The sequence below is a fragment of the Grampus griseus genome (assembly GCF_964374135.1).
Source record: "Grampus griseus genome assembly, chromosome: 1".
Lineage (NCBI taxonomy): Eukaryota > Metazoa > Chordata > Mammalia > Artiodactyla > Delphinidae > Grampus > Grampus griseus.
This window is the reverse complement of record NC_139017.1, coordinates 165,234,847-165,252,503: the sequence shown is the minus strand read 5'-3', so window position 1 is coordinate 165,252,503 and position 17,657 is coordinate 165,234,847. Positions and strand designations below refer to the sequence as shown.

The following is a 17,657-nucleotide window of genomic DNA, read 5'->3' as shown; positions in this document are numbered from 1 at the left end:
TACTGTGCTAAGAACAAAGGATAAAGCAGACAAACCAGAAAAGTTCCCTCACTACAGTCCAGTGAATAATGAATTTGCCACCACTTAAGAGAATTGTCTTTAACCACGTGCCAGGAACTGTGCCAGGCACTTTAGGAGCATTTTCTAATTTGATCCTCACAGCAGTCCTTGGAAGTAGATACTGTAAATCATCCCCATTTGCAGATGAGGAAACAGAGTTACACTACTGAGATCTGCCTAAAGTTACAACGCTAAGATTTGAACCTAGATCTACCTGATTCCAATGTCTATGCTCTTGACTCCTATGATACACTGCCTAAGAATGATCCCATTTTGGTTTTGGCTTAAAAGACCACAAATATATATGAACTGGAAGGAGAACCATGTGTCTTAGCTCGGGCTACCATAACAAAATACTATAGACTGCATGACCTAACAGAAATTCATTTCTCACAATTCTGGAGACCGGGAAGTCCAAGATCAAGGTGTTGGTTTATTTGGTTTCTGGTGAGAGCTCTCCTCCTGGCTTGTAGACAGCCTCTTTCTTGCTAAGCCCTCACGTGGTGGAGAGAGAGCAAGTGAGCTCTCAAGGTGTCTCTTATAAAGATGCTAATCCTATTGGATCAGGGTTCCACCCTCATGACCTCATTTAACCTTAATTACCTCCATAAAGGCCCTATCTCCAAATACAGTCAGATTGGGGGTTGGGGCTTTAACATAGGAATTTTGAGGGATCACACATATTCAGACCATAACACCATGTTAATAGCAATTATCTCTCTGAGATGGGATTATAGGAGATTTTCATTTTCTTCTTTCACTTATACATATTTTCTAAGTCTTCTATAAAGAATATATCTATTGATACTTTTGTCATGAGAAACACTTTTTTTGTTTGTTAACATTTGACAATCGTGAATGGTCCCTCTGTGCTGATGGCTCAGACCAGAAGCTTCCTGTCTTCCTGTTCTCAAGAAGCCGCCAGCAAAAGGTGGAAGCAACCCAAGTGTCCATCAGTAGAGGAACGTACGAATAAAATGTGGTATATAACACAATGCAATATTATTCAGCTATAAAAGGAATGGATTTCTGAAACATGCTACAACTTTGAAGACATTATGATAAGTGAAGTAAGCCAGATACAAAAGGACAAATATTGTAAGCGGCCACTAATATGAAGTACCTAGAGTAGTCAGATTCATAGAGTAGAATGGGGCTGGGGGAGGGGAGAATGGGGAGTTATTATTTAAAGAGTATAGAGTTTCAGTTTCAGATGATGAAAAAGTTCTGGAGATGGATGGTGGTGACGGTTGTACAGCAATATGAACGTACTTAATACTAGTGAAGATGATGCTGGGCTTCTGAAAAGTCAAGCCCAAGAAATTGTGTCTGGGAGTGAGGCTGGCTGAGTAGTGCAAGCTTCCCAGTGTTAAAAACCTGGGGTTGCAAGAGAATCCCATCTGACAACTTGCTGAACACTGATCAGTGTGAATTCTGCCGTCTGCCTCCTCGTCCCCCAACTTGTGCTGTTTGTCCTAACCTTGGATCCCCTCTGTCACCATAGATACCCTTGGACCACTGAGAGTTTTGTGTTCTCTGGAGCCTTGAGGCTCCTCAAAGGTGTCTCAGTGCTGCCACAGAAGTGGGGTGGTCTGAGGAGGGAAGGCTCTCCCCTTTTAAGGTTTATGGGTTTTTTTTCATAGTTCCCCAACCTGAGATTGAACCCAGACCCAGGGCAGTGAAAGCACCAAGTCCTAACCACTGGACCACCAGGGAACTCCCAAGGTTTACATTTTGAATTCCCAAAAATTTTGTCCAAAGGGATTCCCTAGCTTTTATTTTTTTAAATGCAGTTTGAACTTTACTCTTCTAGATTAATTTACCCTGGATTCTACCCAGCTCTGTCTGACAAGTGGGTTGCCTGGCAGCAGAGCACAGGGAGGGACAGGGAAGCTGAGATCCAACCAGCTCTCTCCTGTAGTCAGATTTCAGCGGGAGTAAAGGTGTGGGTGCGGGAAGGCTGGGAAGGGTATAAACTCTAAAGTCTAAGGGCTGCCTGCGACCAAAATAAATCCCCCTGCACCCAACCCTGGTCTCAGCCCCTGGGCTCTCACCTGCACAGCCACAATAGCCCCAAAGCTGGTCTCCTCTTGCCCTCCTTACAATCTATTTGTCACACAGCAGCCTGGAGGGTTGCTGATCCCATCGCTCCCCTGCTTCTGACCCTCTAACAGCTTCCAATCATTTTCAGCATAAAGTCAAACTCCTCACCATGGCCTCCTACCCTCCCCTCTACATCTGGCCCCTGTCTCCCCTTCTGACCTAATCTCATGCCCCACTCCCCTCACAGTTCACTGAAGTCCCCCACTGCACTGCTGCTTTCTGTTTCTTAAATACACCTATCACTCCCACCACAGTGCCTGTGCACTGGCTGGTCCCTCCTCCTGGAAGTCTCTTCCTCCTCCAGCTTTTCCTACAACTGATGACTGGTGCTTTCCCACCAGGCAGGTCTCAGCTCAAATGTCACATCCTCAGGGAGGCCTTCCCTGACCACCTCAGCCAAGCCGACTGTCCTGCCCTGTAACTCTCTAGCACATGACCTGATTTCTTTCATTCACAGCACTTACCCAAGTCTAAAATTAGCTTGTTTATGTGTTTATAAACACTGTCTGCCTGCATCTCCAGATTACAGGTCCCAGAGTATGAGGACCCCATCAGCTGGCTCACCACTGTCTCCCAGCACCTGTGACAAGGCTCTAGGTAGACACATGATAAATCTCTGTCAAATGAATGAATAGATGAGGAATTGAGGGAGTTGGCCACAGAGAGATGAAAGGCACATCCAGGGCTCTAGACAGAGCTGAAATGGGCAGGGGCAGGTCCTGTTTGGAAAACCAGCTGCCCCACTTCTCTAGGCTTAAGAGACGGATCTCCCTCTGAGCCAGCATCTGTCAACTCCCACAACCTGGGCCAACCCATCTCCTACAGCTGGGATGGAGCCCCAGATTCTTCCTGGTGCTGCCCTTCACTGACCTGTGTGCCCATCACCACATCCTCAACGTCTAGCACTCACCAACGGGGAGCCACCAGGAGTCAGTAGCACACTGTTTGGAAGGAGGCATAATAGTAAGAAACATTAACAGCAGTTGTCATTTTGGGGACAGCCACACTGGGGTGGTATATTTATTAAGAACCCAGGCCCCAGAGTCAAACTCGCAGGTTCAGTGTCCGACAGCACCACCTAGTAGCTATTTGACCTTGGGTCAGTTCCTTAACCTCTAGGTGCCTCAGTCTTCTCACATGTAAATGCAGAAAACAATAGTACCCACATTCCAGAGTTGCTTAGAAGAATAAAGCACCTAAGGGAGTTCCAGACACAGACTGCTTACAGAGATTGCCACATTAAGTGTGAGTATTATTACTAAGCATTATGCATCTATTGAGTACTCATTTGGGTTAGGGATGGTGCTAAGCATTTCGTTATCTCATTTGATCCTCACAGTGACCTTGAGAGGTGGGGTCATAGTTATCCCCATCTTACAGTTCAATAGACTGAGGCTCAGAGAGTTGAATCGACTCTCTCAAGGTTACCCAACTTGCAAATGGCAGAGTCAGACCACACATCTAGCTCTGTCTGCTTTCCAAATTCTTTTCAACACATCTCACTGTGTCTCTAAAAAGCGCAGAGTTTTCCAGAGTCCCCTTACCTGGACTAGGCTGGGCTGCCTGCTGTATTTTCCCCCCCGCACCTTCCTGGCAAGGCACTCCCAGCCTTAGTCCCTCCTCTTGGCTAGGAGCTGGCTGGCTGGCTGGGATTCGTGTCTGGACGGCATATCAGGCAGCCACGCTCACTTTGCTTTCAATGCACATGATTGGGAACTGCGCCAAGTTGCAGAGAGGGCATCATCGGCGGGGGCGGGGGTGCTGGATTTGTCAGCAGCTTCCTTCTGCTCCCCGGATGTGGCAGTGCCAGCACCAGCCTGTGGTCTGACATCACCAATTCCTTAAAAAATCCTCCTGCCCCAGGACTGAGCAGAGGCCCCCGGAGGCCCGTCTTGCTGCTCCTATGCGCCACCTAGAGGGCATTTTGGTTACTGCACCACCACCTTGCCGAAACTGCTCGGTGGGGGGGAAAACAAAAGTCAACCGATTAAGACAAATGGTCCTAAGGGCAGCTGGCAAAGCGCAACCTTATTCTCTGTCACAGTGGTGGCCTTTGTGGTCTGTCCCCTGGTACTCCAGCTACAGTTCCCCGAGCACCATGCTCACTCATACTGCCACACCTCTGCATGTGCCGTTCCCTCTGCCTGGGATGCCCTCAGTTGGCTTGTCTACCAGGCAATTCATCTTTCACTTCTCAGCACAAATACTCTCTCTTCCCCGAAGTCTCCTTTGACTTCTCCAGTCATGTTGAGATACTGTGTTCCCAGTATGCGTTATATCTTCGAAAAACAAGCATTTTGGTGTCTGCCTCCACACTAGTGATGAGCTGTGTGAAGGCAGAGATCATGAGTTTATATCTTTGCCTGGCTTTAGAGGCCACAAACTGGTGGGCTACAGATGTGTTTTGTTTGCCCTACTGTGTCTTAGAAAAATCTGAATATGTTGCCAATATATAAAATTGGGCGTTTCTTATGAAAATCGCATTGGCCAGCTTTCCTTAAAAAATTGGAAGGCATGGCACTCTGGGTCTGCATTTCCATTAAAGCATCAACCAGCTGGGGTTGGGTAGTGGGTATCCCCTTCAGACGGGCAGGTACTCTCCACTAGTCACCCAGTGTGTAAACATGCCCTTGACCCCTGCAGGATGTTGAGTTTGCAAGAAGGTGCTCAACAAATATGCTTGCTGAATGAATGAATGAATGAGAAAGATAAAATAGAGAGGTAGAGAGTGCAGGAAACAGTCTGGGGAGTGGATAAAGTGAATTCACAAGACTTGCTTCTCTTCCTTTGGGTTGCCCACCCCCAATACTGAACCAGCAAGAAATGGCACAACTACTGGAAGGCCAAACATACTCTGCTTGACTGACCTTCAGAGAAAGAATGCATTATGGGAAGGGTGCCAAGAGACTTCCAGGCCACAAGGCAAAGTAAGGAGAGGAGCCTGAAGGTATAAATCCTTACACAAATGCCAAATGTGTTTATTATAACATCGAACCCAGAAATGGGTTAGTGCTCAGTGCTTCATTTTCGGATAGAACAGTCCTTCTTTATGCAGGGCTGTCCTTCACATCCGGGACATTTAGCATCTCTGGCCCCTGCCTACTCAATTCCAGTAGTGCTCTTCTCCTCCCTCCCATTATTACATTATAGTATAGACCAGATGTTTGTGTCTCCCTCAAATTCATATGTTGAAGCCCTAACTGCCAGAGTGATAGTATAAGGAGGTGGGGTCTCTGAGAGATACTTAGGTGTAGATGAGGTCACGAGGGTGGGGCCCCATGATGGGATTAATGCCCTTATAAGAAGAAGAGAGGGCTTCCCTGGTGGCGCAGTGGTTGAGAGTCCGCCTGCCGATGCAGGGGACACGGGTTCGTGCCCCGGTCCGGGAGGATCCCACATGCCGCGGAGCGGCTGGGCCCGTGAGCCATGGCCGCTGAGCCTGCGCGTCCAGAGCCTGTGCTCCGCAATGGGAGAGGCCACAACAGTGAGAGGCCCGCGTACCGCAAAAAAAAAAAAAAAAAAAAAAAAAGAAGAGAGAACACAGACTGAAAGCTCCCTCTCTCCGTCATGTGCAGTCACAGCGAGAAGGTGGCTGTCTGCAAGCCGGGAAGAGGCTGCTTTAGAACCAGGATGATGCTGGAGCCTCGATTCCTAGGCCTCACCCATGGCAGACGTTGCTAACTGACTACAAAACTTTCTTCTGACGTAGGATGCAGCCTCAGATTCGCTCTCCAGCACTCCAGAGAGCCTCCACTCAATGGCTGGAGCTGGCACTCGGCTGCCAGGGTGGGGTGTTGCAACACAGCAGCCCCATCAACGTCCCGGGCCTGTTTTATCTTCATGAAACCTTAAACGACCTAATATTTGCGCCTCTTCTTTTCTTTCCAATGTCAGTCTTACTGGTGCGTTAGGCCTAACATACCTGGGCAGCTCCCACACACGCTCCACTAGAAGCCAACACCCTTACCACTCCCTCTGGTCATCCCAGCATCCAGTACGGCCCCTGGACCTTAATCATTTGCCTTGATAGACCTCTAAGCCACTTCCTGGCCTGCCTTGCTCTCCCCTCGCCCTGCTTCTCCTGCTCTGACCTCTGACCTCCCTCCTGGACGACAGTTCATACTCCTCTCTCCATCCACAATCTCTCCTTGGTGATCTCATCCAGGTTTGTGGCTTCAAATGCTATCTACACATTAATGACTGAAATTTATATTTCCAGCCCAGGATTTCTTCCTGAATTCCAGCCTCGTTTAAGCTATTGCCTATTCAACTTCTTCACCTGAATGATTTATACACCCCTAAATCCAACATATCCAAACCTGAACCCTTGATCTTCCACCTCAAGCCTGATGTACACACAGTCCTCCCCATACCAATCCATGGCGACGCCATCCTTGCAGACGCTCAAGTGAAAAGTCCTGGAGTCATCCTGACACGTATTCTTCTCTCGTACCCCACATCCAGTCCGTCAGAAAATCCTGACCGCTCTCCCTTCAGAATATACCCGGGGTCCCCCACTTCTCCCCACATCCACTGCTGCCACTCTGATCCAAGCCACCATCATATCTTGCCTGAATTATGGAAACAGTCTCCTGGCTGGTCTGTCTGCTTCTGCCCCTGGCCCTAACAATCTAGCACAGCAGCTAGAGGGATCCTGATAAATTCGGTCATAGAATTTCCACGCTCAGCAGCCTCCAGTGGCTCCTGTTTCACTCCATCTTCCAACTCCCCCCCTCGCTTATTCACTGCAGACCCACTGGCCACCTCACTGCTCCCTGACCCTGCCAGGCACACTCCCACTTCCGAGCACTTGGTTTGGAATGACCCCGATGTCTGCCAGGCTAATTCCTTTAATTTCTTTCACCTCCTCAACGAGGGCTCTCCTGACCACTGCAGTGACCATCCTTCCCCAATCCCCCTCACTCTGCCCTATTGTTTTCCATAGCATTTATCACCTTTTGAACCATCGTGTGCTTTACTTATCATATGTATTACCTGTCTCCCCCATGAGAAAAATAGGCCTCATGCCTGTGGGGATTTTTGTTTCTTTTGTTCACTGCTATATCCTTGGCACCTAGAACAGTTCTTGGCACATAGCAGGCCCTCAATAAATATTTGATGAATGAGTGACTTGATGATTTAGGGTAGGTACCCTAACCAGTTCTGCCCAAGCCCAGAGATCCCAGTCCAGGTACAGTCTCTCAAGACCCGTTCTCATGGGGTTCGACTTGACCTTGAGAATGTTCCCCAAACAGTGATGGGGCAATAGTGATTGGTCAGCCACCCCAGTGAAGGAGCCACACCTCTGATTCAGAGGCCCACCGAGTCTTACTGTGTGGTCTTAGAAATCAGAGGCAATATAAGATATGACGTTTCCTCCTCTCCCCTGCCTCGGGCTTTCTCCAGTAAAACAGAGAGAGACAAACATGCTGAACAGGACTGCTGGGGTGGAGAAGTCCATGGTTTCCTTTACCTTTCCATCGATGGTCTTTTTGGAGAGGAGGTGGCCGAAGACTTGGAGTCCACAGAGTCTCTCCTGAAAGAAAAGAAACTGGAGATGAGACACTCTCGTAGGCTAGCATGAGTACTGGTCTAGAGAGCTCAGAGGCTGGAGAGAAGGCATCCTGGAGCCAGGCCTGCTGCGCTGAGGATGCCGAAGCCCACCTGGGCCACAGCTGCCTGGGAGTGAGAGCTCCAGGAGGTGCTGGCTGGTCACCCTCCCCTCCCCTCCATCAAATGAAGTAATACGAGGGAAGGAAACCAAGATCTGCCAAGCACCTAATACGTGTCAGATATGTTACATGTGTTATGTCATGTGTTACTAATTATTAATAACTAATTCTCAGCAGGCCCTTCCTCCTTGCTGACAGGCAGGCCTTGGCTAGCTGGAATCGATGGATTGGAATTCCTGGGATTGTCAATTCTCATGAGGAGCTGGAGAAGATCAGCTTCAGACTCTCCTGTGGGCACCTTAAGAGGAGGAGAGAAGCACGTGGGCCTTGGAGCTAGAAGAGCTGGGTTTAAAACGGCAAGTGAAAAAGCAGGATACAGGACTTTGCTGGTGGTCTAGTGGTTAAGACTCTGTGCTTCCGCGGCAGCGGGGCACGGGTTTGATCCCAGGTTGGGGAAGTTTCGCATGCCACACCAGTGCGGCCAAAAAGAAAAAGAAAAAAGCAGGGCACAAATTTAGATGCATACTGTGTCTTAAGTCAGGCAAGAAAAGTAATGCTTAGGAGGGGAAAAGATGAAAAGAAAATACATCCAAATGCTAACCATGGTTATATCAGGGTGATGGGATTAGAAGGGAAAAGTTTCCCCCCATTTTCCAAAATACATGTAGCCAGTCTTTATACGGTAGAATGCATTTTCCCCTTTTTTTGGTTTTATCATTTTAATCTGCTTGTAAATTGTAACTCCCCATGTCACTTACCCAGCTCTCCTTTTTATTTATTTTAAAATATTTATTTATTTATTTATTTATGGCTGCATTGGGTCTTTGTTGCTGCACGTGGGCTTTCTCCAGTTGCAGTGAGCAGGGGCTACACTTCATTAGAGTGTGCAGGCTTCTCACTGCGGTGGCTTCTCTTGTTGCGGAGCACGGGCTCTAGGCACGCGAGCATCAGTAGCTGCGGCACGCGGGCTCAGTAGTTGTGGCTCACAGGCTTCAGAGCGCAGGCTCAGCAGTTGTGGCACATGGGCTCAGCTGCTCCACGGGCATGTGGGATCTTCCCAGACCAGGGCTCGAACCCGTGTCCCCTGCATTGGCAGGCGGATTCCCAACCACTGCGCCACCAGGGAAGTCCCCCAGCTCTCCTTTTAATTCCAGCACAAAGTATCACCTTCTAACAGACTATTTGTTTACTTATTTTATGCATTGTCCGAGCACCTCTCATGTAAATTTCGAAAGAGCAGAATTTGGTGGGTTTTGTTCACTGTGGTGGACGCTGTCTCTGCTGAGCCCACATCATTCCTTGGGCACTCCTTCTCCCAAGTCCACTGGGGCCCAAGGGCTTCCTCCTGCAAAATCCCCTGGGTCTCTGCCCCAGGGAGTTCTCCATGCCAGCCAGTGCCAGCAGACCGGTAGGCAGGAAGTGCTGGGGAGTTAGCCCCAGGAGCAACCCTCAACCAGACACGTGGAAATAGGTGGGCAAATACCCCAGCTTCCTCGGCCCTCCAGAGGGTGAGTTGAGGTGTGTTCTCCACTGCTCTCCAGCGGGATGTAAGCCCTGGTGACCCAGGGCAGTTACCTGCCCACGAACGCACCCTGTGCCAGTTCCCTTCCCTTCCCTGTCTCACTTCCTCACTCCTCTGTCTGCATTTCCTGAAATCACTTCCCAAATAAGCCTCTTGCACTTGAATCTGTATCTCAGGGTCTGCTTCTGGGAGGCCCAATCTAATATCTTCAACTGACTTCTCCCAAGTGACTAGAACAGTGCCTGGCACAGAGTAGGTGCTCTATAAATGTTTGTTGCTGAATGCTATGAAGTCGAACAGTAAAGAAATATTTTAAAAAGTGGAAAAAGAAACCTGCCCAGAGGTAACAACTGTTAGGTTTAATGTCCTTCCTTCCAAATCTTTTTCTACACGCATACAAACATATATGACATTTATCATTCTAAAAAGGGAGGCAACGACGACTTGACTTGCAATCCCAGCCCTGCCCCTGGGCAGGTCATGTTCTCTGAGCATCGGTTCCCTCATCTGTCAAATGGAGAGTAAAGGACCTATGTTTGGGGGCTGGCTGGGAAGAAGAATTTAGATCATTAACATCCCTACAGCCGTTCCCACCACAAAGCTGTCCTCCATACTCCATAATCCTAGGTATCTGATTTCTGGTCTTCCAGATTATGCAAGGTTCCTGCATGGATTTCCAGCTCCCATCTCATCCTCCAGGTGGTCCGGGAGACAGTGGGTGAGGAAGGTTCAGGGACCAGCTCTAATTATCCTGTGGACCAGACTCATCCAGCTCTGGACCTTTGCCCCAGCTTAAACACAGGGAGAGGCAGCAGAAAGGGAGAGGGGCAGAGACCCTCCTTCACATGCCCCTCCAGTCCCACACGGGGCCCTGGGAGTTCCTCTGCGGGGTTCCTCCCCGAGTGCCCCATGGGGATGGACAGGTGCAGGCAGAGCCGGAAGCTGAAATTCTTGCAGCGGGAGAAAGGAGGGAAGATGTGAGCCTCTCCCCACAACTCCCGAGACTCCCCATTTTCTGGCCCTTCCTCATTGCTTTTCCTTTCAGAACAAACCAGAAATATTCCGCAGTTTTTGCAAATGATTATGAAAACTATTCAGGAGCATGAGAAAATGCCTAGAATACACTAGGAAGATAACTGAACAGGGATGTAATAGTTTGTAGACTCTGCCTACAGGAATTGGGAAATTATGTATGTAAGTAGATCAGGACAGGGAGGGAAGAGAAGAAAATGAAAGCTGTTTCATTTGTCAGAAGTGGCAAACTGTGAAGAAATATTTTAAGTTCTTACTTTACATTGTACTAATGTGGTTATACTGTTTATATAATAAATAATGATAATGAATTGTCATTAAGAAAACTAAAAAGAAAGGAAGTTCATCAACTGAGCTGAAATAGGACCCCTGCCCACTAGATTCTCCCAGCAAGGTGGGGGGACCACTGTCTGCTCAGCCATGGTGACAGCTTCATCTCATAGCTCCAGCTGTGAAAAGTGAGCTGGCATTAACAATTCAATGCCCCAGGATGTTATCTGTAAAATGCTGGTTACAACACAGTACATACAGTGAGGTCCCAATTTTATTAAGAAAATACAACTCTCTCTATGTTCTTAAAAAAGATGAGAAAGATATACATCAAAATGTTAACAGTGTTATTTTCTTCTTGTGTTTGACTTTCTAAACTTTTTATAAAAATGTGACTCACTGTTGAAATAAATAAATATATTATGTGAAAATGCTACAAAATAGAACACAGAGTTTAATTCCATTTTATGAATACAATAAGTATTTCATGGGTAAATGCATAGGAAAAATTCTAGAAGGATATATATATGTGTATGTATACACACACACACACACACACACACACACACATACATTTTATATATAGTGAGATAATGATGCTTAGGCCATAATACTGAGTCTCAGAGTCTAAGGGTGTGTGTAAGTGATTAAGTTCAGCCCAGAATTTGGCTTTCTGCTTTCCAACCGTCTCCTTGCCATTACCTATTGTCCTTGTAGGCCTTTAAAAGAAATCCCTTTGCTGATCATTCAGTGGGATTTGGGGACAGAGCAAAAGGAAACACCTGTGTTCAGGCTGCCATCTGTTCCCAGATGTCTGCACTTGCTATTCCACAGGCTAGTCCCGTAGCCCATTTGGTCTCCTCAGCCTTTGTCTTTCAACTACATCTCACAAGATCCTGAGGCTTCATTTGCTAAGGTGCTCAGAACCAAACAGTGGCTCCAGACATGGCCAGACCAGCCAGAGCATGAATTTTCCACAGGGGACTGCAATGGTACAGCCGGGCCTAGCAGTATTCAATAAATGCTCACTCCATGCTGGGCACGGTGGCTCACAGGATCCCTGGCAGCCAACCTTCTAACCCGTTTGGGAAAACCAAACACACCATGTGAAAAGTTAAATGCCAATCAGGATTTCTCCAAGTGGGATATAATTGCAAAATTAGCAAAATGAAAGGAATAGAACATACAAAAGATTACACAATCATTTGACAAGTACTGCATTTTAAAAAGCAGACTATAAAATTGATGATGACTATAGAAAACAAAGAGAAAATAGAAAGAAAAAACATATACCAAAATATTAATAGTGATTGTTTTGGGGTGGTGGGGATGTGAGTGATTTTTTTTCCTACTTTTTATTATTTATTTATTAAAATTTATTTTATTTATTTATTTTTGGCTGCATTGGGTCTTCACTGCTGCATGTGGGCTTTCTCTAGTTGCTGCGAGCAGGGGTTATTCTTTGTTGTGGTGCGTGGGCTTCTCATTGTGGTGGCTTCTCTTGTTGCAGAGCATGGGGTCTAGGCACAGGGGCTTCAGTAGTTGTGGTGCGCGGGCTCAGTAGTTGTGGCTCGCAGGCTCAGTAGTTGTGGTGCACGGGCTTAGTTGCTCCGCAGCATGTGGGATCTTCCCGGACCAGGGCTCAAACCTGTGTCCCCTGCATTGGCAGGTGGATTCTTAACCACTGCGCCACCAGGAAGGCCCTAAAAGTACTGTTGTTCTGATTTCAAAAGCAATACAGAATCATTGTGAAAAAAACAATACAGATGAAAAAATTTTATTGTAAAAACAGATGAAAAAATTTTATTGTAAAACTTAGAATATGAAGCTCTTCTTAATTACAATCACACAGATACAATTTTGTTTTTTTAAAGATGGTTTCATTATTTTTTCTCATTTCAAAATTGGTACATATTTATTGGGAAAACATTAGGAATACAGAAATTTGCAAAAAGAAGAAGAGGGACTTCCCTGGTGGTCCAGTGGTAAAGAATCTGCCTTACAATGCAGGGGGCACGGGTTCAATCCCTGGTCAGGGAACTAAGATCCCACATGCCGCGGGGCAACTATACCCGCGTGCCACAACTACTGAGCTCGCGCACCTCAACTAGAGCCCGCGTGCCGCAAACTACAGAGCCCACACACCCTGGAGCCTGAGCGCCACAACTAGAGAGAGAAAACCCGCACGTCATAACTAGAGAGAAGCCCGCGCACCGCAACGCAAGATCGTGCATGCCTCAACGAAGATCCCGCATACCGCAGCTAAGACCCGATGCAGCCAAAAATAAATAATAAATAAATAAAAATAAATCTTAAAAAAATTACATCTTAAAAAAAAAAAAGATGAAGAAAAAAACCTCTCAATCTTACCACCCAGAAATAATCACTATTACCATCCTGGTGTATATCCTTCATGTCTTTTTTCCTATGCATGTACATAAAATTCACTTAATTAATTTTTATAAAAATGGAATCAAACTATATAGTACACTATATAGTACACAGCTTCACTTAATACTTAGTGAATATTTTTCCACGTCATTAAATATTCTTCCATTCTCTCCATGGGGGCCCTATTGGCATTTTGAACATAATAAATGGTTCTTTGGTGTGTAGGACTATTCTGTGCATTGTGGGAAGAGTAGCACGGAGCATCTCCTCTGCCCCACAGTTATTTTTACAACTAAAAATAGGAGTAGTGTGGTGGAGGTATATCTTCCTCCTGGTCAAGAAACACTCCTCCTATAGCATCATTTCCTAAAAACACTTATTTCATAGAATTATAATAAACATTCATTTAAAAAGCGTTCAGAGGAAAACATGTTTCAGAAATGTCAGCTGAAAAATGTTACACACAGAACATAACATCTGTATGTTTAATCTGATTAATTCCTTAAAATGAATACCTTGTAGTGGATATACTTGGCAAAAAATGTATGTACATTAAAAATGTTGGTATATCACGATACTATCTGTATTATCTAGTACCATCAGGTACCATTCAGTGTTATCTAGTCTCACCCCCTTATCTATCAGATGACCCCCTCCCTAAGGAATTAAGTGATCTTTCTAGTCACACAGGGAATAGCTAGGACTTACTAATCCATCCATGAAGGCTTTTATCTACTGTCATGGATAAGGCATTTGGGTCTAACAGAAAGTCACGCATTTTGGGGGACCCTGGCTGGGGTGGGCAAAGGGGAATGGGCACGGTGTTGAGACCTCAGCAGAGGTCTGGGGGCCTGACAGACAAAGATGGGAATCCCACTCTGTCACATAATGGCTGAGTGATATTGAGAAAGGCCCTGCTCCCCAACCTTCAGCTTCTGCGTCGCAAATTGGCAATTTGAATAAAGAGCCAACAAAACACTTTTCCTTCTCTGTGGACAAGTTCCTAGCCCCATTTACCTGGAACCCTGCCAAAGGTGGAACGTCAGCTGTACTACTAGGCAGCGTTGCTTCTAGTGCAAATGAGTACTGATTGGTAAACTGTGTCTAGACAGGAAGGGCTATGAAAGAACTATAAATGATTAGTGGAAAACCACGGCCTTTGGGCTACCCTGAGTGCAGTGGTCATTGCTCTTGTAACTGGTCATTGCCCTTGCTGGGATCCTGGAAACTTTGTCTATGGGACTGTTATAAGATTTAGGACGTGGGGCTTCTAAGTCAGGGGGTTCCTACCCATTGTGGTCTCATTCTCTGCACCTGAGAATGTCACCTGGGTGGGCCAGAGAATAGCTCTGGACGCTGCGTGGTCCCCTGTGAGAACTCTTGGTGATGAGAAACACCTGAGGCTACCCTGCTGGCACAGTGCATCTCCTGTCCCTGAATCCTTCTAGGCAAAGCCTATGTCAGGGATGGCCTGTTTGGGTCTTGTGAGTCTGTCTGGTTGAGCCAAGAAGACCCCCAGAGGGGCCACTGTAGGAGATAATAACAATAACCACCTCCTGGTGTGTGAGGATTCAATGAAGTTATATAAACAGAGGTGTTGCTATAGGATGTGACAAGTGTCAGCTCCCTTCTCTCCATCCCAGAAAAAATACCTGTCTTTGGGCTCTTCCACTCGTTTTTTCCTTGGTGGAGAAAGGCTTGTCTCTGGCTTCCAATCTGAACAGTCAAGCCCTTTTTCCTTCTTCTTTGCTTTTACTCTTTCTTCTCCTTTTTCTCCTTTAGGGGGTGCTGGGGAGTGTAAAAACAAAATGGTAACATTGTTCCTTAACTCTCTGTCTCAGCCCAACCCAGGACCTGGGGAAGAAGGGGCAAAGGTCAGGGACTGAGATAGCCTCCACCTCCCCCAACAAATACCTGTTTAGAAACAAGCGCATATCCAGTATGCACATGTGTGTGCAAACCGAAGCTCACACATGGGGACAGAAAGACCTTTGCACACACCTATGCACATATTCATATCAATGTGTATATACAGATATGGACAAACACACAAGAACACAGATATATATACACAGGAACATGTACAGGAAAACCCACCCATCTACAAATCTCCCACTTGTTTAGACAAGCACTGGCAGTCCCACTAGAGGCCATCTGTCACTTATTAAGTCATTCAACAACCATACGCTGAGTGCCTGTTATAAGCTGGGCACCGTCCATCCAGGTGCTGGGAGGAAAACTTGGCCCAAGCGACCCTGCCCCTCTCACCCAGCAGCTGCTTCCAGTTTCTGATGAGGACTTTGGCCAAGGACACCACCTCCTTGTCAGAGCAGTGCTTGCGGACCCCATTCACGGCAACTCCAATCCTGGTGGTCTGCAAAGCGAGAGGGTTAGTGGCTGGCCTGGGAATTAGGACCCACTGGACTGGCTGCCCTAACTGGCAAGACCTGCCCCAGCTCAATCACCCCCTTCCCCTGGCGCAGCCTCTCCCGAGTCCCAGCCTGGACCTGTGGCTGAGGTAATAACCCTGACCTTATAACTGAGGCCCTGACCTGCTGTCCTGAGTGAGGTCAGTGCCCAAGGCCCAGCGCCCTGCAGGGATGGGTAACTGCGGCTCTGGTGAAAAGCTGGAGCAGTGGTGGTGGGTCTGGCCGATGACCAGGACTCCTCCCTATTCTCTGTCCCCTGGTGTCTTTGAGTTCAAATTTCAGCTTAAGACACAGCTCTGGCTACTACAGCTTGGGTATTGCTGATTTTCCAGGGCTAAGAGCTTCTGGTAAAGTTTGGGGGCTACATGGGTAACACATGGAGGATCTAAAAATGGGGGGCTTTTCCCTCTCCCTGAGTCACTGGCCTCTTGGATCCCACAGGCCCAGGGCCTTGGGAATTGGGGTACACAAGGAAAGCAAGTCAGTCTTTCCCCCAGACCCAGAGGGCCCCGAGGGCTTAGAAGCTACCCTGCCATCATCTAAAGGCCTGGGTTCCCACCCCCAGAGTACCTCAAGATCCCATCCTGCCGCCTTCCCTTCAGAAATTCCTCCCAGACCCCATCCTTGGAGGGTTCCCCCTAAAGGGTCTTTCCCTACCCCACAAAGTCACCCTCCACTCCAGGCACTGCCCATCCCCACCCACCTGGAGTAGCTGGATGGACATCTGCCAGCTGTTCAGCTTCTTCAGAAGGTCGAGGGCCCCTTCCTGTGGGAGGCCACAAGGTGAGGGCTGAGGCCCGTGGGGTCTGCCCCAGGCCCCTCTCTGACCGTTGTGTGGTCTCAGTGGGAAGGAGGGTGGCAGGAGGTAGGGAGGAGACTCTTCCAGTGACAGGATACAGGCAGCCAAGTGGTCGAAGAACAGAAGGAGAGAAGGAAAATCTTCTGCCCCAAACCAGCTCTCTAACTTCACCTCCCACCACCCAGCTGGGTTCAAGCCCCTCTGAGCAAGGGTCCAGCCCTACCCACTCACCCTGACCCCCAGCCATTGGTTCTGCTGTTCCTTCCACTGGGCATTCTCTTCCCTTCCCCATCTCTTCCTCTAAAATTAATTGCTTCATGGCTTATTGCTTCTGCTTTTATGTCTGTATATGCCTCCCCTCACTTCCCAACTGGGAACGTCTGTAGGTTGAGGACTGTGGCTTTTTCTAAACAGCTTTATAGAGGTATAACTGACATACAATAAAACGCACATGTTGTAGGCTACAATGTGATGAGTTTTGACATACATATACTCCCCTGAAACCATCACCACAGTCAAGATAAGGACATAGTCAGCATCCCCGACATATCCCTTGTGCCCCTTTGTCACACATCCCTCGCTGCACCCCCAACCCCTCTAGATGAGCTTGCATTTTGAAGGATTTTATAGAAAGTGACTGTAATGGAATTTCGTATCTGGCTTCTTTCACTCTGTAATCATTTTGAGATTCACGCACATTGTAGCACAGATCCACAGCTCCTTTTTTTTCTGAGTTGTTTGCCATGGCCTGTATATACCACAATTTGTTTATCCATTCACCTGTTAATAGCACTGTTAGGTAGTTTCCAGTTTGCAGCAATTACAAATAAAGCTGCTGGGAACGTTCATGTACAAGTGTTTGTGTGGACATGTACTTTCTTTTCTCTCCGGTGAAGAGGACTGTTTAATCTCTGAGACCTCCGGGTTCAGCATGCTGAACTCATCACTCAGGGAGCATCTCCCTGAGTGAGTGAATAAAGCAGAAAGCAGAAGGCAGGGGGGGAGAGTGGGAGGGGAAGAAAGGAGACTCGGATGTGAAAAGCTGTTGGCTGCCAGGCCCTGAACAACCCCTGACCCATTTCAGCCTTCTCTTTCTTTCCACCCACTTCCTAGAAGCCAGCCCCGGTCTCCGGTGCTGAGATGGGTTCCCTGGGGAGCAGCAGCTGACTGTGTTCTGTATGCCCGAGTCCTGGTCCCACTGTGCACTGCCAGCCACCAAGCCCCTCCCTATTAGTCTTCCTGGGCCACATCCCAAGAGCTGCCCTCTGTCAGTCCTCAGCCTCCCTTAGAACTTGGGTTCATAGTCTGTTTTCCAAGGTGTGACCTGCGGATGTGTGTACACGTGAACTTGTGGGCATATAAGCCTGCATGTATCACTA

General features: G+C 47.5%; 1 protein-coding gene across 1 annotated transcript in view; it reads right to left on the bottom strand.

The window, feature by feature from the left end:
* TCEA3 (transcription elongation factor A3) overlaps positions 1-17,657 on the bottom strand; it is a 37,683-nt gene that overhangs the window by 16,270 nt on the left and 3,756 nt on the right. The window contains exons 2-5 of the mRNA XM_082648766.1: positions 16,183-16,245; positions 15,319-15,424; positions 14,703-14,838; positions 7,637-7,699 (exon numbers count right to left, since the gene is read on the bottom strand). Of these exons, the coding sequence (XP_082504892.1) occupies positions 7,637-7,699; positions 14,703-14,838; positions 15,319-15,424; positions 16,183-16,245 (368 nt within the window). The remainder of the gene's footprint in view (positions 1-7,636; positions 7,700-14,702; positions 14,839-15,318; positions 15,425-16,182; positions 16,246-17,657) is intronic.